The following is a 25,799-nucleotide window of genomic DNA, read 5'->3' on the forward strand; positions in this document are numbered from 1 at the left end:
GCCTTAGCTATTTTATAAAGTTTATTTGTAAATCTTTAGTTTAAAGATTATTAAAATAGTATCTATGACCTTGTGATCCCAAATACTTTTCTGATGGACTGCAGAAAGCTGATTGTTCACATGGCACATTTGTATTTGCAACTCCTACTCTGGTCACCCATGCACTCATTACAAAAATGCCTTGAAGAAGGGTGGCCAGCCTGGCGGTGCCTCTGCCAGCTCTGCAGAGCGAGAAGGAGCAGGGTATCTTTGAGCACTATGTGACTGGGCAGCATGTCCCGGGGATAACAGAACTGCCTCAGCAAAGCAGCGTTTGCATGGACGAGGAGGGACCAGGGAGAAGTGATGAGTTAGTGGAAAATGTAGGCAGCGTAAAAGGAAGGGAGCAAACAAAATAATAGAGGACACTCGTTCCCTTCTTAAAATCGACAAAGCACTATTGTAGTTGTACCACGGACACTGAGGAGCGTGATAGCAGTGCTCACCTAAAAGCCAGGGTCGTGTGCCCAAGGTGCTGCTTCTCCCTGGTGCAGGAAAAATGCAAGTCATGAGCTGCATCTTTGCTTTACCAGCAATAAGACAGAACAGCAGCTGCCAGATGCATGTTGCTATTTCTGTTCGTGCTGCTGACACAGAGGAAGTTATGGTTTATTTGCTGGGAGCTGCTTCATCTCTCTCTGTACTCATCTTCACAAACACAGCAAAGAACATAGAAATGTTTGCTCCTTGTCCATGTAAGCGGTGTTCATAGTCAGTCACTGAGGACTGTATGACTTTTGCTAATTGAGGCTGCACTCCTTGCGTTTGTGAAAGAGCTTGTTATGCCTGGCTGTTGAGTTCGTCCAAGAAACTGCTTATTTGTGCTAAAAAGAGAGGAAGCAAGACCAGCCTCTTCAGCTGATTTTGCTTTTGATTGTGAAATTGAGATGTTACTTAGAAGCTGGTAATGACCTGTAATTTCTCATATTAGTCTTCATGGTGATATAAATTGTTTGTTGGGAACACAGAGTTCCTAAGGCTTATTTTAGTTGGTCCACTGTTTCTGTCTGTGCATGTAGTCTGGCTCTTCCCTGAAAAAAAAAAAATTTGTAAAAATAGAAGAACATCCTTTTAAAAACATCCAGTCCTAGCGTTTTGATGTAGATTCTGCAAGTCACTGTCCCCTTTCCTTCTGAGTGCCAATCTGTCTCCGATTTGGGCAGCAATGGCATCTATGCCATTTTGGAGCTGCCATTGCTTTTACACAGGTGAATCTGAACAGGCGTTCCTGTAATATGTTGAGCAGTAGTACCAGTGCCCACCTTTTCAGCATTCTGAGCCCTTCAGAGATATGATAAGTAACATATACCTTCATTACTGAGGTCAGCAGGTACATCTAACGTACAGAGCACATCACCTGGGTGAGGTAAGCACTTACTGGAGCAATTTTTGTGAGTGGACCCATATTCAAAGGTCATCCTGTAAGCCAGTGAATTAAAGATGGTGCCTACTCTTTGCAAATAATGCTTAAATAACTCATTACTTCTTTACTGAATATTACTAATCAAATTTACTAATTAAATAATTGTGGAAAACTTTATGCTCTGAGTAGAGCCCTAGTCAGTGTTAACAGTAGTACTTCTGTGTATCATGAAAGATTTAGCGCTTATAGAAAGACGTATCCTGAACCGCTCAGGCAATCTGGTGAACCTTTGCTGAAAATAGGTGTCTCAAAATCTTTATTTTCTTTTGATGCTGTATTAGTTCAGACTGTACCTGTGAGACAGCTTTATTAAATATACCCACTGAGCCATCTCTTTGCCTGTTTCCTTTTTGCCTGCAAAGCCAGTTGGTTGCTCTCCATCTTTCTAATTCTTATCATAGGCCTCATGCCTTTCCTGAGTCTCATGGTCTGTCACTTACTCAGCAGGTTTCCCGTTTTTCCTACGCAACTTGTCTTTTCAGCCCAAGGAACTGTGGATTGCATTTTCCCCTCTGTGAGTGAACACAAAGGCATAGCTTTCATAGCTTTCATCTCACTCATTACTGCTCACAACAGATTGGTCTGGACTGCTTTCTTACCAGTCTCCTGATCAAATAAAATATCGAACAAGGTAGACATTGCATGGCATTTCCTTTTGTGGTTCTCGGTGTATTGTGAAGGATTTCAAAGCTTGTTAGTCAGAGTATGAATCTCCAGTGACAACTGTAATCTCACTGCTTTACAACATGTACAACTTGAAATCAAACAGTGGAGACAAATTATAAAACAGGACCAAATTTTACAAGGAAACTCCAAATTTACTTGAGAAACATGGTATTTAAAGAATGTCCTGGTCAGAATACTGTGTGGTTCATCCTCACCCTTGTGTCAGTCTAATCTTCCCTGCTATTAGGTTACAATTCTGCTCATTTATTTGAACCGTTTCCCACAAAGGCCTTGTCCGACCTGCCAACCTGTTTCATCTCTAAGAAAGAGAGATGTTCCACAGCTGAAGTCTCTTGTGTGGCAGGCACAGCATAATTGTATTCTGCTTTACACCAGTACTATGGCTGGGTAAACAGAGATATACCCAATGGCAAATGAGTAATCCTTTCCACTGGTATCAGTTTTCAGAGCTTTGGCTGCCTGAAATGAAATATCTGTTAGTATGTTTACCATTACCAGTCCAGATTCATCAGGCTGTATTGATTAAATTTTTGCACTGTAAAAATACCATTTTGAACCACAGTGAAATCGATAAAGGGTGAGGTTTTTTATATATACAAATTGGATTTGGATCAGGAAGAAAATATTCTTCAACAGATGAAAATAAAGCTGGAAAAAAAAAGCGTGATAAAAGATCTAAGAAGGGGAAAAAGTTTCTCTGCCGTTTCCCCCGCCTCTGCTGTATTTGCCCTTTGGACCTTTCTGTCTGTTCGCTGATTACTTTTCTACACAAATACATTTTCAAGCAAATTGAGACTCCCAGTTTGGAAAAGATACTTTCAAATAGGTGTAGAATTATCAGAAGCTACGTTACAGGTTTTTTAAAAATGCAATTACATTCATATATTTTGAGACACACAATAATGTTAATGGCAGCCTTCCTACTAGAAGTCAGAAGAGCTATTTATAGAGTACTTAATGCATCAGAAATAAGTTCAATGAGATGATGGTAGGATTATTTCCAGAAAGCAATTAAAACTGTCACTAGATTGATGGTGACACATTCTGAGTAACAAACAGTGAGGATATGGCATTTTCATTCCAGTGGTTTTATTTTATGTGTTGTGGCCTGTGGTAAGAAGATAAGGTAGGTAGGTAGATATCTGTGAGGCAACACGTCAGAAAGGTTTTCTGCATAAAGCTTACAGTAGAAAGGTTTAAAATGAAACAATGTTTGGAGAATGGAGAAGTTTCGAGAAGTTTTGCCTTTGGTAGAAATAGTTGTTCATTATGTGGTAATTGTGTCTGAATTATCCCAAATAATAGTCAGGGCTGTGTGAAATTTAGACTGCCCCATTTGGTTCTGAAGACACTGACTATTCAATAGTACTTTTCTGCAACTCATCTCTGAGGAAGACCCGACCTCCCGGTTTTGCATTGAATTTGTTTGAGAACAAATTCAATGCAATAGTTCTGTAGTGTTCATGTAATTAACATTAAAGTGTTGCTTTGAATTTATTCATACAAATATAACAAACCACTCAAACTCACAAATTGTTGTGGTATTGTGAGATGACCTTTAATAGATTTCGGTGTCAAATGTAAGCGTGCAATGCATGGAGAGAAGGACAAGAAGTATTGCAGCAAGAGAAATTTAGATTGAGAGAATATTTGTCTGTGAAGGTAGTCTGGTGGCGGTATGGATTACCTAGTCCTGTTGTAGGTTCTCTGTTGCTGGGAGCTTTTAAGGGATGCCAGGTATGATTTCATTTGGAACAAGGAAGAACAGATGATCATGTGAAGTCCTTTGCACCTCTGTTTTCTGTAAATCTACATTAAAATAGGTAAACTGGGCTATGCGCACAGATACATGTCAGAACTGTGTGTTATTTTAGTATTCTGACAGTAGAGCAGTAGAGGGGTTTTTTTGTTGTTTTTTTTTTCCAAACAGTTGTCAGTCATTCAGTGATGATCTATCGTATTGATTTATTTTTGATTGTACCAAATTTCACGTAAAGTTCTATGGCATTTTCCCATCAAGTGTTGCTTGGTGGTGTGAAGGACAGGGAGAAGGTGCTGCAGTAATTGTTGGGGGATGCACCTTTGCTGCCTCTTCCACGCAGGAACCCGATTTCTGTTTGCCAGCAGAAACATGTTCACAAAACCTGGCAGCTGACAGCCAAAGACTTCAAAATTAATGTTTTGGACACACTTCCAAGTCCCCTTGATTTCCACCTCGGGCTTGAAGAGCAGGTGCCACTGAACGCTGGCATAGCCCATGTGATACTTCTGTGTTGCCTCTGTAGAAAAACTGTCCCTAACTTGATGGTTTATTGGCATAGCTGTGGTTGGCTAAGACTGTAAAAAATGGCACACCTAACTGACATACTGTGACGCTGTTGAAGAAGCCTGGATTAGACGCGGTTATAACATCCAGATTGCCGAAGTAGTTTATTTAAATCGGGAAAATAATATGAACTATACCATAAAAATAACATCTCTTCTAGTACAGATATGTAAAACTTGGTATCTACATTAAACCTCTACAGTGCACTCTCTCAGGTAACCTTCTCTAGTGCAGACAACTTTCCATTAGGTTTTACTGAAAAAAAATAGCTCAAGTGCTTTTGAAACTCCTAAAACTTTACGTTTTTGAAATTTTTTGTGGTGTAAAGAATTATATTAATAAAGTCAGTTGCTGAAAATGAAAGCTAGAACAGAGATGTCTCCAGGACACAGCAGGAAGGTAATTTAAAAGGCTCAGGAACATTGTTGAAATTATCATGCAAGCTTATTAAATGCAATGTATATTTAAATTGAAAAAACTTTCTTTATTAGGCCTAGATAGGTGATTTTTTTGCTGCCTCCAGCAGTTAAGCTTATTGGGTGAAAGTCAGGATAGATTAACTTTTAATCTTTATGGAAAACCACTTATTAAAAAATGGATAGCAAAATTATGAATATGATACTTAAGGTTTAGACTTTCTGTAGAGCAAGACTCACCACTGAATGTGAAGTAAAGTAAAATGAAAGTATTTTCGTAGTAAGTATTTGACCACTTTTGTTTACGTATAGTTTTGTATTCTTAGCATGATTTTCTAAGAATTATTTCTGAAACATGTCGAATTAACATTAAAATCTTCCCTTATCATTACAAATTATAAAATATTTAGCTTTAATTTCCCTTTTCATATCACATAAGTAGAAACTTATTATAAAACACATTTGAAAGAACTCATTGTTGACTTAGGTAATTAAAATGAAGAGTGTGGAGTGAATTTTTAATGCTTTTTAGATTAGCTCAGGAATGATCAACATATTCATCTCCTTTTCAAGAATATGTACAAATAATGCTTCACAGCTTGCATTTGCCTTCTTCCAAGAAAATTAATGAGCATTCAGAATTAAGGACATGTCAGTAAAAAATTCTAGACGGAGTTGAACATTTTTCAAGTCTCTTATTCATTAATTGGTTTAAGTCTAAGGACTCTGAATTTTAGATTTGATAAAGACTGTATTTCATGAAAGTCTATAAGAAACTGCAGGGGTCGGTTGAGGCCAGCTCCCAGCAAGTTGCCAGCACGTTGCTCGCAGTGAGTCTGCACAGCCGAGCTCTTTTTTTAAATAAGGAAAGTAACTTTCCAGCCCTACACTTAGCGAAGCTTGTTTGGATTGCAAAGTGTACAGGTACAAAAACTGAAACAAGGCCACGAGTTACTGTGAATTAGGGTGACTCCGTTGGTTTCGTGGGAGCCATGAAAATTCATGTCTATTGAGGGTCTGGTCTGTTAGCCGCAGACCAGCCTTCAACCCACCACACTCCACGAGATCTCTGCCTAGAGCTCAGGCAGGCAAGCTGGGTGGGCATATATCCCACTAAACAGTGACAAAGAGGAGTGGGATAGAAGAGCTGGTTTTTGTGTAAGCCTACAAGCCTAAACACCAACACAGCTGAGGGACTTAATGAATTGTGTGTGTTGCACTGTACATTGTGAGAGTGATTGGCAATTAATGTAACAGCATAACTAAAGGCTGGTGATAGAATACCCCTGAGTTGACTTTTCTAATCCAAACTATAACTTCTTGTCACCTGCCTCCCTTCTTACCTTAAATAAGTCACCTCCCCCTTGCTCTTGTCCTTCGCAGTCTTGTCTGACGGCACAGCTTGCAGCTCCTGAGCAGGACGGTCCCCGTCCAGGCTGTGATCTGTATCGTCTCCCTTGCCCTGCCTGTGTTGCTGCTTTGATCCCTCAGTGGGCTGATTTAGCTCAGCAAGCTGTCAGGTATTAACCCAGGAAAATACAGCGCATAATTATCCTCCAGTTTCATGATCTGAATCAGCTCACCACAGTTTCAGATAAGCTTCAGACAGAGCCACGAGATGGATGGAGAGAAGGGGGAGTGGAATAGCTGTTTCAATCAGAGGAGACATCTTTGGCTGTCTCAACTGCTGCACCTACCCACAGCTCAAAGCCCCTGCCCCGCTGTGCTGGCCGCTTGTGGAGCACCCATTGCATTTTGGGGTCCTTCTGAGTCCTGTAGGACCAGCTGCTACGGAAGGAGGAAGATGCTCCATTGAGCAGAACACTTGCATGGTGTCCGACTTGCTGTCCAACTTCAGTGCTGTCTGAATTTTTACCACGTCAGCTTTGTTTGAAGCTGTGTACCTATTTCAAGTTATTGTATTGTTTCCCATTGCATCCACTGCATCACTGTCCACTCACTGGAGTATCTCATTTTGTCTAGTCTGCTGTGGAAACCCAGTCTCTCGATAAATGCTAATGTGGCTCCCTGCTATGCTGATATTTCTGTATTTGTTTATCTACAGGAGGAGCTAAGGAATTGTTTTGCATTTAAAAACAGGACAACCTGAACTGATAATGTTTTTTTTTAATCTTAGTTGTTTGAATTAGCTGTGGATTAAAGCTGCAGGTACTACCATGGCATTAATAGCATGATGTTAGGCTTGATTTCCCTTGCTTTGCAGGAGAAGTGTGGGGAGAATCTTGGATTTGCATGGCATAAAAATGCCTTATCACAGCAAACAGCATTCTGAAGCCTCATATTAAATCACTGAAACAAATATAAGCCTCAAGATTGGCCTCAGTGACCGTAACGTATGAGCGGGCTGAGCAGCCAGACAACTAGGGTTACTGAGGAAAGCGTCTGGTCCAAACTAAGAAACCAGGTTTCATTACATCTGGTGCTTACAGAATTGGTTTTGATTTGCATCAAAGATTTAGATTAAATATTTGGAGGAAAAAATTCATTACTAGAAGGAAAGGCAAAAGGTAGGTAGGATCATTCCGGCATTCCTTTGCCGGAACATGTTTGACACACACTTTTTTTGTAACACTTTTTACTCAGTTACTGGTATCTGGCTACTGTGCCCTGAATTGCTGGCAGAAATGAGGTGGGAAAACTGCATAACTGGGCACAGGACAACTAACCTAACATTTCCTATGACACAGAGCCAGTTTGGAGTCCAGAACTTGTGCCACTGTGGTGTCTTTCCAAGACAGTGTGGTTGGGATAGAGGAAGCCACTGTATTCCAATAGGCAAAAAATAAAGGAAAATTTATTTGGCTGTGTATGATATGGGAAAACAGAATAAAAAAAAGGATCCTCATGAGTGAAGACTATATACTGATTGGCCTAGGGTATTTTTTTATGAGATAGGAAATATTGTGTCTCCTCTTCATTAATTTGATAGAATGTATGAGCTTAGTGTTCAAGTATTTTATTCCTTGTGTGAAACATGGGGAAAACAATGGAAAACTTTCAAGCATTTTAAGAGCCATTTAATTTGGGGGTTGTAAAGTAGGAATATGTGCAAGATCTATGTCCCTATGGTAGGGATGTGCCTACATTGCCTTTGGCTCCATGCTGCTATTTCTTTTGTTTGTTTGGAAGATGAGTTTGTCGTGATTGGACTGCTGGTTAGACAGACAGAGGTGAGGCAGGCGTGAATGCCATGTGTGGGAATGCGTTCAAGGTTTTCCACAGCTGGTTCTTTGATTTATTTGGAGATAGAGAAGTGGTGGGAGCTGCTAGAGCTGCTGACACCATCGGAAGCTCTATGTATCACTTGGTTTCCCCGCTTCAGCCGTTGCAGCCTACATTGCCACTTCTGTATACTGATCTCTACAATATTCCCTGAAGTTTTGGCATCAGTTGAACTAAGCCAGTCCCACAACTGCAAAAAACTATGTAGCAGAGACTCAATCCAGCAGGGTCAAAAAAACCATCTACTCCACTTACCCCAGCATAGTGTAAGCTATAGAATATTTCTTAAAATCCTCTTAACAATCTTTGCCACTTACAGTAAAATACCAAAAGCAATAATTATAATGAACTAGATGGAGATCAGGAGAGATCAAAGGCATCCCTCTAGCAGCCTAAGTCCTTGAAGTAGCAGGTAATTTGTTAGATTTCATTCTCAGGAGTTAGCCCATGCCCTAGGCTATAACGATAGGTTAAAAAAATACCAGTGGTCCTCTGCCAGTCTGGCCTGGGGGTGATTCTTTTGTGATCCCAGATCTGGTGGGATCAGTTACTTCCTGATCATAGGAGCACCTATTTGGGTGAGTTCAGTAGCAATGAAGGCACAGAGAAAGTCCCCCCGTAGTCCTCTGAGCGATCTCCCAGGTTTCCGAGGAACAAACAAATAACAAAACACAAAACACGAAGCCAAATTATGCAGCAAGGGAGAAGAAATCCTTCCCAGTACCTGCAGGCAGGCAGTCCAAGGCATAAGGCATTAGATTAATATATGATCAGCAGGCAGCAATCAAGTCTTTCTAAGGGATAATGCCCCAGGCTCAGCACGGTTTTTCATTTGAGTATAACAGAGCAAGTTCTTTCCTTGTCTTATATACTCTTTTGCAGGAACATCATCAGATAATTCTGTTTCTCTTGTACTCCAGTATAACACAAGTCCCTCTCTGAGTAGTAAAATTAATTATTTTTTTATGCAGCTGATTTTGACTTCTTCAGGACAGCACTTCACAGTTGCTTTTACTGAATTTTATCTTTGGTTCTTTACCATGCCTTTTGCTTCTGGAGGTGATTTTGAGTTTGAGCATGCTCTTCAGTTTGTCACTCACCAATTCTTTTGACTGCACTCTGTGCCGTCACCCTGGCTATTAACGAAAGTAAGGACTAGACTCTAACTCGAGACAGAGCCCGGCACGTCTGCGATGTCACTGTGCAGTTCTGTTTCTGTGCTGCTTTTTTCTTTGTGTTAAAATGATTGGAATTGGTAAGATTTCAATTTAAACTTTAAAAACTTTGCTTGGTATATACAGTGACAGCATTTGTCACTACAGATGCTTTTGAGAATGTTTATATACAATAGTTCCAAGATATAAATGATCATTGTTTAAAATCTGTCAAGGGAAAAATCTTGCCACAACTAAATATGTAACACTGACATTTGAAATCAGAGCAGACACGATTATTTGGCTTACACTTGTAGTGCTATCAGCTGCTTTCCGAGAGGAAGAAGGAGGAAACATTTCTGTGGCAGATTAATTGCAGAATAACAAGCAAATTCTGTCTCTTGACACTAATTATTCTAAATAAATTCAAACTACATGGAACCTTTTTATAATGAAGCCATTCTTTTCACAGAATAACTTTAGTCTAAGTGGAAGTAGAATTGCAATTGGCATATTGTGATGTATTGAAACAATTCAGGACTTTCATTCCACTTCACGATAAGTGGTGTTCTACAATGCCCAGGTAGAGAAATTGTTCTGAGTGCAATGAAGGAGGTACTCCTGTCTCCCCGAAACAGCTTTTCTGGTTTCTTAGCAGTTGACTCATGAGAGCCAGCAAGGAAAAAAAGTTTTAATCCTTGAAAGCCATTTTAGAACTAGGCAGATCTGCGTGGCCTGTAAGTCATGTAATATTGTATCCTGCCGTCAGAGTGGCGTGCTTGCTCTTCTTCGTTCTCACTGTTACCTTTCTGGTGGCTCTTCTTACTGTAAGTGAAGGCCGTTTTGCCACCACTACAGATGTCTGACTATCTCAAAGACTTTTGCGTGTATGTATTTAATGTGCCCCTTTATCCTGTAATTCAGCTCACTTGCAATATTTGAGTTTACAACAGATTTACAACAGAACTGAGCCTGTGGGACCTGGGAACAGACATGGCATGCTGTTATTAAAGGCCTCAGATGAAATCAGCCAAAAGATATGGACTTCTTTGTGTCATTGTTTGTCTGTTTTAGACTTGTTGCCCTACCATATTCAAAGCCATCATTTCTGCAGTCCTCACCCCAAACAAATAAGTAATCTAGCAAGTAACTGCCAAAGAAGGAGGCAGCCAGATTGTGTAAGGTCTGCACTGGGTGATGAAATCCCATATTTGATCCAATTGATGAGTGATATTAGTATAGAAGTGATCAAATTTAGTATCGGTGCAAAGTCTATTTGCGGTATGAAATTGCCGTTTCACATTATGTATTTTTCTAATCCTGTGCAGAGCTGTGTACCCTGGACTGTGGCAGCCACGGTGTCTGTTCACGAGGGATATGCCAGTGTGAAGAGGGCTGGGTGGGACCAACCTGTGAAGAACGTACCTGCCACTCGCACTGTGCCGAGCACGGCCAGTGCAAGGACGGCAAGTGCGAGTGCAGCCCGGGATGGGAAGGAGACCACTGCACCATTGGTAAGGGCATTTTGTACCTCTAGAAATAAAATACGTAAAATCTCATCCAGTTACACAATGATTTGCCATAGCCATCAGTCTGATTCAAGTTGTTTTGGAAAAACAGAGACCCAGAGTCACGCCAGGTGTGAAAAGGTGCCTCCGCACTGATGGTGCACCCTGCTTGTCCCACAGAATAGCAACTCAGTGCAGCTTTCTGTTTAGAGGAAATAACACTGATGAATTATTTTTTTAAAAAAACACACAAAAGAAAGATATCTCAGTCCTAATATGTCTTTGGGTTGTGTTCATGTGTGAACTTTGAGTCAGGAAGGAAAAAAATGTTTAAGAAATAGAAGGTGTGAGGGGATGAAGCTATTATTCAGCTTAAGTAATTCTTGCGTTAAATCTCTTGCCTTCATGTCTGAGGATTTACATATTTTACTTATCACTAGAGGTGTTTTTTCTATAGCTGGCTTCTAACAATATTCCTAATAAGGTAAAGCTTTCAAATCTTTTTAGAAGTCATTACTCTACTATACAAATGTAATAGTTATATTTTTAATGCAATAGAACAGGTCTTTGCAAAGTCTAATAGTGTTTCTCCCTAAAATGTCCCAGAGCAAGATTATTCATAAACATTTTAATTGTTTATAATAGCAGGGTGTCTAATTTTCAGAGGTAAGCAGCATAAGCTTTCATGCTTGCTTCTTGAAAAAAAAGCAGAGTGTTTTATCTTAATCTTGCTCATTTTAAGATAATTCATTCACTGGCTCTGGAATTTACTAAATCAGATTTGCTAAATCAAGAATTAGGTTTGTGAAGAAGAAACGGCCTGATTTTCTAAAGATTGTGTAGAGCAAATCCAGAAAAGGACCAAAATAATTAAAAAGATAAATAGAGCTGCTCTTCACATTGTAGGCACTGCCAGGTATGGCCTTCTGCATGCTTGTCATCAAATGGAGAACAGTCACATACCCAGTGTGTTTTGATGACAGTAGTAGGAATAGATCTGACTGCAGTAAGAGGGAGACCCTTTCTATCTAACCAACAGGTGGCAAGCCATAAGCAAATGGTGTCTGTATTTTCATTTGGGTACAGAAGTTCAATCCATCTCAGTTTTGTTCTTTTCTTTTTTAAGCTCACTACTTAGATGCTGTTCGAGGTAAGTTTTTTATATCAGCATTGCAAAAGAATAATGAAAAGATACAAAAATATTGGGAATGGAGTGTGTTGTGTTACCTGTTTTGTCTGAGCTTCTGTACTGCTAAGTTGCCAGAATAGATAAAACATTTGTTTATGGAGACAGAGATACATAGAGATACACACACACACACACAGACAGAGAGAGATTTGCAGAAGAAAATGCAGTTTTCAACAAATGATGTGCTCAACTCCTTTGCAAAGTTGTAGCAATGTAAGCATGTTTTATGTGGCCATCTGATGTGCTATGTTAGGCAAATCAGGTTTTTGCTCTCACTTACCATTCCAAAGTAATGACAGAGCTGAGGACTTGCTCAAAAAACTTCATGTTGATCCTGTCTTCCACGAGAACAAAAATTTTCTTTTTTTTTTTTTTTCATTTGTGCTTGAAGTAAGTTTCTTTTGATAGAGAAGCATACTTTTTAAAAAGCTGCCTATGCTAGATGTGATACAGTTCTCTTCAAATCATTTGATACAAGAGTTAAATTTTATGTTGTTTTGTGTCTGGTGCTGTCATTTGATTTCTGTGCCTTGCCGCAGGTCCTGCTTATTCATGTCAGCGCAAGTCCTTCCCCGCGTTTGGCAGCAGTCCCTCAGTCCCAGCCATGCTGTGTGGAGCAATGATGCGCATTGCTCCTTGCAAAGATGCTGCTAGCTGAAATATCAAACTAACCAATATTCCAGAAAGACCTGGGTGTTTCTTTTGTATTTATTATTTTATTTCTTCAGAATTAGATAATAAAATCATGTAGGCGTTCGTTTGATCACATTTATAGTCTTAGAGGATAACCACACACAGCAACAAAATATAATCATATACAAGAAATGAATTAACTCAGCAGGACAGTGAATTGAAGTGGAAAAACATCCCCGTTACCCAGAACAGCTCTCACATCCTGCCCTTTCCTCCAGCTCCCCAGAAGAGGCAAATAATTGGCTTTTATAGTATATCTGGTGGTTGCCAACCTCATGCTATTTTAGAGCAGCAACTTCCAGAATTCCCATGTGAGAAAATGGTGCCACCTATCTCCAGTGCTTCCGAGCAAGAGGTCAGACTCTCCAGTCTCCCTGTTTGCAGATGTGATTGATAAACTGTGCCGAGGGTGAGAAGGCGAGAGATGATGTGTCTGGCGTAAAGTTGCCAGGACACGTGCTGCATGCTGGGCTGTAAGTCACAACCTGACAGACCAGTCGTACAGATTCTCTAACTCTCTGGTCCCAAAGTCCTTCTGGAGCATCTTGGGGCTGCCAAACACATATGCAGACTGAGGCCTCTTCTTTCTTCCTCAGAAAAAATTCTCTCTGATAACACGTAATTGTTGGTGTTCACTGTCGAGTACAGAAGGGCTTTCAGTTCCTGTATGTCCATGCTGGCAAAAAGAAAAGAGCCCTCTTAGAAGGGATGCCACTTGCGCTGTTAAGCTTATTGCTGAGCTTTATCCCTTGTCCTTTGGCTCCATGTGTGACATGGTGAGGATCTGACAAATGTCTGAGCTGGCACTAATCTGTGCAAGCAGATGGACATGAGTGCACACATCCAAGAGACAATTCCTCTCTCACTCTTATAGGCAAGAGATCTAGCTGAGAATGTCCAAATTACTACTGATTCAGAGCTTACAAATATATAATCCAGAGGATGCTACAGTCAGTGTTCCAGTTTTGATCTAGAATCAGAGCCACTAAAGGGCAAGTGTTTGTCATATTTGAATGGGCTATAATGTGAAGGAAGTGGAACTGGACATTGGAACAAAATGCTCCCTCATTTGCCGTCTGTGGAAAGAGTTGTATTGTAGCATAAATCAAACTGCCTTTTTCTCAGTCAGCCGAGTATTTATGAACAGAATAAAAAGGTCACCTCCACTCCCTGCAATGTGTAGGATTATGTCCACAAATGCCAGATTGTCATTTAAAACATATTTTCCATGTATATCTTCAATATAAACATTGATTATGTATATACCTTCTATAACTTATTTTTCAGTAAGTAGAGAAAGAGATTGACACGGCAGACTGTTAAATATCTTATAAGTTTATTCACATTTTTCCTGCACACAAAATGTTACACAGTAAAAAATCCTCGTTCCTCACTGAGAAATGACTTTGGGGCAAGCAAAGGGAGGGACCAGGATGGGGATTTTTCTATATTTGGCCAAAAATATAAATAGCTTGCAAGGCAGCTCTGATCATTTAAAGGCAGCATGTATAACACTATATGAAAGAATGTTAAAAAATAATTGCAACTGTAAAAGAAGAGAACTACTCCATGAAGGCTTCTTTTTTACATTTTCTTTTCTAGATGGCTGCCCAGGTCTCTGCTATGGAAATGGGAGGTGCACTCTTGATCAGAATGGATGGCACTGTGTTTGTCAAGTGGGCTGGAGTGGCTCGGGATGTAACGTTGTCATGGAAATGGTGTGTGGAGATAACCTGGACAATGATGGAGGTATGATACGTAATTCGTGTCTCTTTGTTGATTTGTCATATCCTTGATTGTCATTTGAATCTATAGTTTTGGTGTATGTTTTCCTTTTTATCACAGAATGTCAATGTTTGTCCATTTGCAAAGTCTAATATCTTATTGTGTCACACTTACAGACCATCTCTGTGTCTTGGGTGAGACCTCATACCCCACTGCAGTGTCAAACCTTAGTATCATGATTGTCTATTTTCTTCTAGGTCATTGATAAATTAAGCTTGATTTAGGGCCAAGAACTGAGGTCACTGTGGGACCTCAATAGAAACATTCTGACTCAGTGATGATTCCTCATTTACAGATATATTTTGAGACCTTCTGATTTTGTATCCTGTGGGCTCTAAGACCATGCTGTCCTTTGGCAAAGGCCTCCTCATTTCTGAACCCCATTCAAAATCACCTTATTCCTCTCTTATCCTTCCTTTTCCACCTTATTTCCAAGACGTCTAACAACCATCTCTCTGCCCACTCTCTCTGCTCTTCTACGCTGGTGTGTATCCTTTTCACACAAGGTCCCACAGCTGGCATCGCTGCCCCCCGCGTGCTTTCCCATCTGTCCGGTGCTCTCCCCTGCTGTCCGAGCCACTGACTCACTTGCCTGCACTCTTAAATCTGTCCACAAAAACCCTGTTTAGCCTGTAATGTATGTAAAACATTTTCTGATACGCTCTATGAACTGGCTCTGTATAAACTGCCCTGTATTGTGATTTTGGGTGCTTTATATTCTGCAATAACGGTGAGTTATTGAAAGAGTTGGCAGTTTTAACTCTAAATCTCCTTGAATTTGTCAGTTTAAGGCAGACACTTAACATCATTTCACTGCAGGTTTTAAAAGCAATTTTCTTTTTCCTTTTTAATGGCAACATAACATGGACTAGGACAGCTCTGTTGACATTACAATTAGAGATAAGTGCAGAGAGAAATATTTAATTAATCTGACTACTACAGATGGGCTAAATGTAATTAAGTTTCCTTCACAATCAATTTTATATAAGAAAAGAAAATTATATCTAGTATTAAAAGCACTTCTTTTTATATATGAAGTTCACAGGACCTGATTTGGCATAAGTATAAATTAGAAAAATTCCCCTAAAGTCATTGGAGTTCTACCAGTGTTACATTAATACGAAATCAGAAGCTGATTCCTAGTGTTTCAGGGTTTGTGTACATACACAACAATAAAATCAGAAATTAGGAAGGGGACATGACATTATCTGTTAAGTCCTGTTTGCTGGGAGGTTGTGCCTTAGACTATGATAATACTACGGTGGCATAACAAGTTACGATCCATCAAGCTACATAACTGGATTAGGTTCATAAAGATGGAAGCTATTAACGTTTTCGCCTGCAGTTGGGGTGAGTTAAGAGCATGCACTCAGCTGAGTTACAGAAACTCAGCTGGCAGGTTGGAACTTCCTAAGCCGTTACGGTGTGATCACATTCAGCCAGTGACACATAGCCCAAGAGATCATGCTCTAGGCCTGATTTAGTGCCATTGAATATTCCAAATCATGGTATTCTCACCTAGCAAAGGTCTTATTCATTCCAGTTGTGTTTAAATCAAATATTTATATCTCAGTCCTTAGGAGGTGTTTTGTGCTTCAAGTTCGTTCAGAGGAAGTCACAACAAAAGAACAAAGCTGTAGCAAAGTTGAACAATTATTATTTCTAACAAAGTAATTTCAGGAGTTAGGCAGAGTGATAATTTTGTGTAGTTTCCAGTTGATTTATTATACGGTAACTTCAGAGACTGAAAAGCTCAGATTTTTACTATATATAAATGCGTTCAAATACATGGTAGGAAAAAACGTGTTAGAAAATGAAGTATTTTATTAGTTCCAACTCTAGGGATTGAATAATGTCATTTATTTGGGAGGGAGGAAGTCTTGAATTCATTTTTTAAGGACTGGTATATTACCATAGAGGTAAGCCACAAGGATATTCACAGGCATCCCAGTTCTGCAGACGCTGAAGCACCGAGTTCCCCATCAGCGCAGTTATCCATGGTGGTAAGGTTAAACACATGCGGAAATATTTTCCTGAGTAGGAAGAGTACTATTTCTTTTAGAGCCTCACTAGTATACGCTGTACTTGTACCCTGACTGTACCATAACTGCTTTTTCCATTCCGTCTCATAACTCTCTGTTAGCTTTTTCCTACTTGCAGACTTAAGGGCATGTTTACCTGTTCAAATATCACTACAAATATCATTGAAAAGGTCTTAGCATTATAACAGATGCACGACAGCATGGTTTGCACTTGCTCTTGTGGAGTGCATCTGCAGTCTGTTAGCAGTGTGATGTCCATTAAATAATGCCGAGAAGTCAAGCAGATGTCCTTTGCAGTGGGGCCTTTCCCTTGCCGTGGCTTCCCTCAGCATCACATTATTCCCCATTTCTTATTCTCCTTCTTTCATTGTCAGGACTGACATGATTTCATTTTCAGTTTATAAGATGACCATTTAGCGCAGCTGAGCAAGTCATTTTCTCTTGTCCTGCCATTACTTTAGACTCATTTGGAGGCTTCAGTAGCTCCAGGAGATTGCTTGAAAGCTCTGCTGAGTTCTGGGCAGGCGAGTGCCTGTGTCCCAGGCGCAAGGAGGCAGAGCACACTGCCGCAGCACTGGGACGCACGGGGTGCTCGGCACCGGCTCGCAGGTCACCCCCCCGCCCTGCCAAGCCACAATTTACCTGCTATTCTGACATATAGTTACATTGCTGCTGCACATGCAGGTCTTTGTCTTAAGCTGAAAGTTGCAGCCTGTCACTCCCATTAATTTCTTTGATACGAATCTCTCTCTTAAATTTGCCTGGATCTCTTTTCATCGTTTTCTTTTTCTTTCATGAATCAATCTTGACTGTTTGGTTTTAAGGAAAATACTATTTACTACAAGCTTTGAATTCTCTTCCAAGTATCCCTTCAGTCACTTCAGACAGTTATTGTAGTTTTCTCCAAGCTTTTCCAAGCACAAGAAAATATATGACTCAGCATAGCCTTGGGTTGATAACCAGTGCTGCTAAAATATTGATGTATTTCTGACCCATCCATTGGCATTTTAATAACCTATCCATCACAGAGATATTGAGTCCATGTATAAGTAATATGCTATTATTACACAATATAAATAATACTGATGGGAATGGTTTTCATTGTTGCTGAGCAGCGAGGGCTCCCCGGGGATACTTACAGTTTCTGAAAATCATACCCTGATATATTTCCATTCTCCTGTGTGTGGAAGGCCAAACGCCACCAGTACTCACTGGGTAGAACACTGTGCAGCCTTTCCACAGGCACACTGGTGGGTTTCCAATGTCCTTACACAAACAGCGGTGTTACCAGTTAATAGCCTCACTGTCTGCTGCGTGCTCTGTATTACGGCTAAAATTTGAGAAGCAGTTTGGATTAATGCATACAAATAACCATTAGAGACTCATGACGGCTACTGCTGCTTAGTCTCTTCTGAAGTTACTCTTTGATTCAGTTTGCTTAGATTCCTGGCAACCCTAATTGGACTTAACTCAAGTCGGCACAGGCGTTGTTTAATGTTTATTTGAAATCTGTAAAAGAAAGGAAGCAAATGTAAGTTGAAGGCTCCTGTGGATTTTTTTTCCACAAACAACAATAGTATCGAACAATTGAACATGCGAGTGTACCGAAAAGCTCAAATCCTTCAAGTGTTGAGAGTCATGGTGTTGAGTTTTTTTAGGTTGTCCTGCATAAGGAGTTCAGAGAACAAAATCTGCTTACTGCAAGGGGAGAAACTTAAAGCCCATTTTTTACTTTCTGTGAAAATGTTCTGGACATAGTTCTCATAGCTCCATCGCTGGCTTGTGCTCACTGGGATCAGTACGGAGGGAGCGGGAGAGCACTTACACACACCTCGGGGCTGCTCTGCAGCACTGAAAATGAAGGTCATTGGTGTTACTTATACTAAGTATATTGCTTAGAGATGCATTTGATTTTCATGTGACTGAGCAAGTACATTTATTAGTATGTGTGTTTGTGAGTATGCATGCACCATATAAGCATATACGCCACTTCTTGTAGTATTCTGGGTTTGGCATTGACCATAAAACTTCAAACCCAATGTAGTTAACATTAGTAGTGTCTTCTCCATGTGTGACAAAAGCTTAAAGGGGTGAAAACTCCGATCTTCTAATGAACTTTAAAGCAGAAAAATAGCAATTTTAAGTATTATTACTAACTCTATTACTAACTTGCGTTTTGCTTGCCAGAACCTAATGATAGTGGATGGTTTATTAAAGTAACTAACTCGGTAACATGGGAGGTAGAGTCTGATTGAATTTGTCATTTTCATAGCCAGTTAATAAAGCATCTCAGTGGTTTAATAGAAAAGAAGCCGCTGTGAAAGTTATTGCATGCTGCACTGGTGAGCCGGGGAGGCCACGGCTGCCAAAATTAGAACTGCTTTGTTCTTTGCTTCCCTTACCAGTGACCCCACCCAGTGCCTCTGTAATGTCCTCGGGCGTTCCACTACCTGGGCAATTTGTACTAATTGTGAACACGGATCCATTTTCAGCAACATCAGTTGTTGCGATATTTCCATATTTGCAGTCATGAATTGCAAGTAATCCAAAGGTAGATGAGAAGACGAGGAAAGCCAAGATTTGAAAAGTAAATGGCATAGAGCTGTTCATATCAGGCCCAAAATATGTGACTTATTCCATGTTCTTGCTACTAGCTTATAGCTGACAAAAAGCCTTTTTCTTTTCCAACCGTTATTTTATTTTATTGAGGATTTAATATAGATATTATGCAGCGTATAGAAAGCTCAAATACCAAAACATATGAAATACGATCAGTGTACAGCATTCGCCGAAACATGGTAAGTGAAGAGGTATATTGCTGGAAAGTAACCAATGGAGAGGTGGGTCCATAGCTCCACTGCCAGTTTGTCTGGCTGCTGGAGGTGATCATCCATGTAGAAGAGAGATTGCTGCGTAATGTGTACATTACAGAATGTGCTGTACCTAGCACAAACTGAGCCTTCCATGACTGCAGTAGAAACATAGCTGAGGAGGTAATTTCATCACACTTGCGACATTCTTTCCATCATATTAAGTAAGAAATATATATATATATAAATTTATAAGCAAGAAAATACACTTTGATGGAAAACATTGTGTGATTCCATTGACAGAAACTCCTGACACAATAAATATTAATATCATTCCTTATAGAAAGCTTCCTGAAGGGATCCCTTCCCCAGCAAGGAAATGGGAAAATCTTGTTCTAATTCTGTGAGCTACGGCAATGCAGAGAGGAGTGGTGTGACTGAAAACAGAGCAACCTGTTTTGGCATGCTCTGCCTTTTCTTTGAGGTTGTTTAAATTATTTAAGAGTGCTATGAAGTGCTTTTTATCCTCAGGTCCATCTTTGTGAATTCTGTTTTAGCAGTACTATTAAAAATATTTTAATTGTCTAATTAACTTACAAAAACAAAAATCCCAGTTCATCATTATCCCTTGCATACAAAACAAGGTACCTGGAAGATGTGAAACCATAATCTCAGACTCATCAAAATGTGAACCACTTTATTATATAATCTGTAGTGCACCGTGAAGGTGCCTGACTGCGTTTTATATAAAATGAATAAAAAAATGCTAATAGCAAACCAAATTCATTTACACGTCTATAATATATTTTAGTCTGCACTTATGCTGCGGTGCACTTTGTGGTAATTGACAGTAAAAACTTCAGTATACAGGCTCCCCTGCTGTATGAATTACAGTTTTTGTTGTTTGTAGTAGCTTGTTCATACTGCTGCCTGTTGTCTCCTGAGATTTAAAAGAAACTCTGCTGTTTTCTTAACACAGTGAGTTTTCTAATAATTGGTTCCTGATATGAAAACCTAACTGAAAAACGTGACCATTCGTTGAGAATTGACTAATGTGTTTGCAGCATTTTCAGGTGAATGAGTTTGATGTTATAGTTTATAAACAAGATTTATTTGTTTTTCTGGGTTATTCTCTTGGATTAAAAATCTCATTTCAAATTGGCTTGTTGAAAATGTTATCCTCACATGCACTTACTAGTATCATTTGCATTATCATAAACGGCCTCCATATGTAACTTGTGATTCTCTACCAGTTTGTTTTACCTGGTTCATTTTCATGGAATCATAGAATCATTTAGGTTGGAAAAGAGCTTTAAGATCATCAAGTCCAATCGTTAACCTAGGACTGCCAAGTCCACCGCTAAACCATGTCCCTAAGCACCACATCTGCATATCTTTTAAATCCCTCCAGGAATGGGGACTCAACCACTTCCCTGGGCAGCCTGTGCCAGTGCCTGACTACCCTTTCGGTGAAGAAATTTTTCCTAATATCCAATGTAAACGTCCCCTGGTGCAACTTGAGGCCGTTTCCTTTTGTCCTATCACTTGTTACTTGGGAGAAGAGACCAACCCCCACCTCGCTACAACCTCCTTTTAGGTAGTTGTAGAGAGCGATAAGGTCTCCCCTCAGCCTCCTTTTCTCCAGGCTAAATAATCCCAGCTCCCTCAGCCGTTCACAAGTCACAAGACTTGTGCTCCAGACCCTGCACCAGCCTCATTGCCCTTCTTTGGACATCCACAGCCTTTCCCTCATCCACTAAGCAGATCACCTTGTCATAGAAGGAGATCAGGTTAGTCAAGCAGGACCTGCCTTTCATAAACCCATGCTGACTGGGCCTGATCCCCTGGTTGTCCTGTACATGCCACGTGATGGCACTCAAGATGATCTGCTCCATAACCTTCACTGGCACCAAAGTCAGGCTGACAGGACTGTAGATCCTCCTTCTGGCCCTTCTTGTAGATGGGCATCACATTTTCTAACCTCCAGTCAACTGGGACCTCCCCGGTTAGCGAGGACTGCTGATAGATGATGGAAAATGGCTTGGTGAGCACCTCTGCCAGCTCCCTCAGTACCCTTGGGTGGATCCCACCTGGCCCCATAGACTTTTGTGTGTCTAAGTCGGGGCAGCAGGTCGCTAACCATTTCCCCTTGGATTATGGGGGCTTCATCCTGCTCCCTGTCCCTGTCTTCCAGCTCAGGGGGCTGGGTACTCCGAGAACAACCGGTCTGACTATTAAAGACTGAGGCAAAGAAGGCATTAAGTACCTCAGCCTTTTCCTCATCCTTTGTCACTATGTTTCCCCTCGCATCCAATAAAGGATGGAGATTCTCCTTAGCCCTTCTTTTGTTGCTAATGTATTTATAGAAATATTTTTTTATTGCCTTTTACAGCAGTAGCCAGATTAAGTTCTAGTTGGGCTTTGGCCCTTCTCATTTTCTCCCTGCAAAACTTCACGACGTCCTTGTAGTCCTCCTGAGTTGCCTGCCCCTTCTTCCAAAGGTCATCAACTCTCCTTTTTTTCCTGAGTGCCTGCCAGCTCTCTGTTCAGCCAGGCCAGCCTTCTTCCCCGCCTGCTCGTCTTTTGGCACATGGGGACAGCCTGCTCCTGCACCTTTAAGATTTCCTTCTTGAAGAATGTCCAGCCTTCCTTGACTCCTCTGCACTTCAGGACTGCCTCCCAAGGGACTCTCTCAACCAGGCTCCTAAACAGGCCAAAGTCTGCCCTCTGTAAGCCCAAGGTAGCAGTTCTGCTGACCCTCCTCCTTACTTCTCCAAGAATTGAAAACTCTACCATTTCCCAATTGCTATGCCCAAGATGGTTTCCAGCCATCACATCACCCACATATTCTTCTCTGGTCACAAACAACAGGTCCAGTGGGGCACCTTCCCCAGTTGGCTCCCTCACCAACTGTGTCAGGCAGTTATCTTCCACACACTTCAGGAACCTCCTGGGCTGTTTCCTCTCTGCTGTATTGTATTGCCAGCAGACATCTGGTAAGCTGGAGTCCCCTACGAGAACAAGGGCGAGCAATCATGAGACTTCTCCCAGCTGCTTATAGAATATTTCATCTGCCTCTTCATCCTGGTTGGGTGGTCTATAACAGACTCCCACCATGACATCTGCCTTGTTGGCCTTCCCCCTGATTTTTACCCATAAACACTCAACCCTATCGTCACCCTTGTTAAGCTCTATACAATCAAAACACTCCCTTATGTACAGGGCTACCTCACCGCCTCTCCTTCCTTGCCTATCCCTTCTGAAGAGTTTATAGCCATCCATTGCAGCACTGCAGTTGTGCGAGTCATCCCACCATGTTTCTGTGATGGCAACTATGTCATAGTTTTCCTGCTGCACAGTGGCTTCCAGCTCCTCCTGTTTGTTGCCCGTGCTGCGTGCATTGGTGTAGAGGCACTTCAGTTGGGCTACTGATCACATCACCTTTTTGGGGGGAGAAACCCTAATTCCTATGTGACCATTCTCCGGTGCTTCCATGGTTTCTAACACATCCATAACCCTTGCATGTTTGCTGCTGCATGGCTCTCCATCCCCTACCTCCACTGAGATGGCAAACCAAAGGATCTCGCTAGCACACTGTCCCTCAAACATTGGCGTGCCACCCCCAGGCTTATCTCTAGCAAGTGTGGTTTTACCCCTTTCCCAATTCAAATTTAGTTTAAAGCTCGTTCAATGAGCCCTGCTAACTCCTGTGCAAATATCCTTTTCTCCCTTTGAGACAGGTGTACCCGGTCTGTTGCCAGCAGGCCTGGTGTTGTGTAGACTGACCCATAATCAAAACAACCCAAAACTCTGCTGGAGACAGCAGGCCCGGAGCCAGGTATTGATCTGCTGGCTCTTCCTGTTTCTTCCCTCATCATGGGAATTAATGGGTATCATGCTGAATTACAGTAGTTTCTTTCTGGGTTTTAGGTTTGGGTTTTTTTCTTCTTTCTTTTACACCATCTAAAATAAAACTGAAGTCTTAAATGAGCCTAAAGTGGAACAAAGATTTTATTTTGGCTTAAGTGTTCCCTATGTGCCCCAAAATAGGTGGTTTATTCTTTTACTTCAGCACGAAGTGTGAAAAATATTTTTCACTTTTATCTAAGTTGATTTCTTTTCTAAATTTTGTTTGATTGTTTGGAAAAAAGATAGAAGTTGCATTATTCAGACAACTGTAGTTAATAATTCTTAAATACATACACCCAGTGGCCTGAGCCAAATATGTGGTGTTAAGAGTCCATAGAGGAGCTGGTGCTGCTGCACCTCCTGCCTCACTGCCCATGGAGCATAGCATCTTTCTTCTGTTTCATTCTGCATGGTTGAGAGGGGAGATTGAAATAAATTGTCACCTAATCAATGAAAAGATTAAAAAAATGCAAAAAAAAAAAACCAAAAAAACAGCATGAGAGAGAGAGAAGCCATGAATGATAATCTGTAACCTAGAAGACCCCTACTTTGGATTAACATTTATAGTTTGGTTAGCAATTTCTTCCTCTGTTGACTTTGTAGCCTTTGCTCCCAAGGCCATAAGCTGTTTCTGGTGTCTCCAGCACTTCGTACTCTCAGGTGCTGTTAGAACAAATACCATTCTCACCATGGGTTATTCAGGTCTGCTTCTAGGACTTCACTCCCCTACTAATGGGCAACCCACCCTTTTGTAGCCCTGAGAGCCTGGAGAGGCAAATGAAACCATGTGCAAGTAATTCAAACCAAAATAACTCCATTAGCAGAACCTGGAGGAGTTTATAAGATAGTCGCTTTGCTGACAAGTAAACTGCAAAGAGAAGATGAAGATTGAGTCTGACTAGAAGACGGAAAACTGCTTTCCCTTTACTTGACTTCTTTTTGTGTACAGCCTGAATGCACGGTGTTTGTTGCCAGACATGTAAGCTGTTGACCGAAGCAGAGAAGAACGAGGACTCTATTAGAGAAAGCAAAGTATTTAATTGTTATTTTTATAGCTATTTCTTTTCTAAGCAAATATTCATATTCTAATACTTCTGTGACTTTTCACTTTCATTTCTTACATAAATGAGAGAATCAGGTCAGCTCAGTTCCCACATCTAATGGATTGTTGACAAGGAAAAAATTAATCAGAATAGCTACTATGGAATAAATTACTCCAAAATAGCTTCCCCATGGATACTGTTATTCTGAAATAAGCGTGCCTTTTTTCTGATTAGTACTTATTCTGCCAGACCAATTTTTGTCAAGTTTCCCAGGTAGACAGCAGTCAGCTTGTAGAAATTAGTACCTTCCAGAAAGTACCTTGACTCCTTGAACAAGACTTGTCACTGCCATAACTATTCCACTGGCAGAGACCAGCCCTGAATGGCTACGCCCAACCACATCAGAGCCCTCTACAGGGATCTTCACCAGTATAAAGCAAAAGCAAGAGATTTCAATTTCCTTATCACCTTTTCAAGTCTAGTAGAATTCTTTAATATTTGGAGAATCTATTAGTAATTTGATGCTTTTCAGTTCACTTATTAAGAATATAGAGTTTCATTCCATGGACAAAAGAAAAGGAAACAGTAAGAGGAGATTTTTTTTCCTTCCAGGTCCAAGCCTGCTCTTCAGCAGGCTCTTTTGTTTTTTCATCAGAACACAATGAAAACCCCTCTGGTTCATGCCGTGAACTCCTCCATCCACTTCCCATGTGGCTTTGTTTAGACTGGAGGCCCCTTATTGTTCCAGCCTACTGATTTCCTAGCAGATTTCAACAGCTTTGTAGGTTTTCCTGAATATAAAGTGACTGCTACACTCAAAGTCAGTAAACTCAACACCACTCTGTGAAGTTCTTTTCCCACTGCTGGCAAATGCCTGTTGTCTTCAGGACTGGGGGAACGTGGAAAGAACTTAAAGAACGCACTGACCTGTAGTTATGCCAGCGTTGCTGGATCCGAGGGTCTTAGATTATTGTTGCTAGCTACCTACAGTTGCCCTTGGCTCATTATCACAAAAACTACCCTGCTCTATCTGATTTCCCAGCTGCAGTAGGATAGATTTGTTAATATTTTTTTGCTTAGCCAAGCTATTACCTTGCTCAAGGTCAGGCAAGGATTTTCAGATTCCAGGAAAGCCCATTTCATTATACTTGTTTGTTCTGTAGAAGGGCTTTTGCTTTCTTTTCAAAGTGAATATTTTATGCTGTTATTTACTGAGCATTCACACCGTACAGTGTGCTCTATTGAGAAAAGAGCAGAGTGGGCTGAGGGTTGGTCTCGCACCCATTAAAGTCAATGACAAAACTACAGCAGCTTCCCTGATAACGCAGTTTGCCCTGAGGAGGTACGGTTTTATAGGCATCAAAGCGTTGGTATGAATAGAGCAAGAAAAGTCAAAGCATGAAGTGAAAGTATCTGACAGTATGTTGATCCTATAGCATTCCAGTTTTAACACAAGGGAAATCCAGACAGTGATATGATGACTCCACATTTGTTCAGACCGACCTTGTTAAAAATACAAAGAGATGTCTTTG

At 40.7% G+C, this 25,799-nt stretch overlaps 1 protein-coding gene across 6 annotated transcripts in view; it reads left to right on the forward strand.

Annotated features, from left to right (window-relative positions):
* The window catches only part of TENM1 (teneurin transmembrane protein 1), a 634,570-nt gene that overhangs the window by 518,712 nt on the left and 90,059 nt on the right, over window positions 1-25,799 (forward strand). For 5 of the 6 annotated variants that reach the window (XM_087748549.1, XM_087748548.1, XM_087748551.1 and 2 more), the window contains 3 exons: window positions 10,617-10,802; window positions 11,923-11,946; window positions 14,281-14,427. In XM_087748549.1, coding sequence (XP_087604675.1) covers window positions 10,617-10,802; window positions 11,923-11,946; window positions 14,281-14,427 — 357 coding nt within the window. The remainder of the gene's footprint in view (window positions 1-10,616; window positions 10,803-11,922; window positions 11,947-14,280; window positions 14,428-25,799) is intronic. The other variant, XM_087748550.1, reaches the window with a different exon arrangement.

The sequence above is a fragment of the Nipponia nippon genome, unplaced genomic scaffold (genome assembly GCF_047370975.1).
Source record: "Nipponia nippon isolate SJK-2023a ecotype South Korea unplaced genomic scaffold, ASM4737097v1 scaffold_12, whole genome shotgun sequence".
In the NCBI taxonomy this organism is placed as follows: domain Eukaryota; kingdom Metazoa; phylum Chordata; class Aves; order Pelecaniformes; family Threskiornithidae; genus Nipponia; species Nipponia nippon.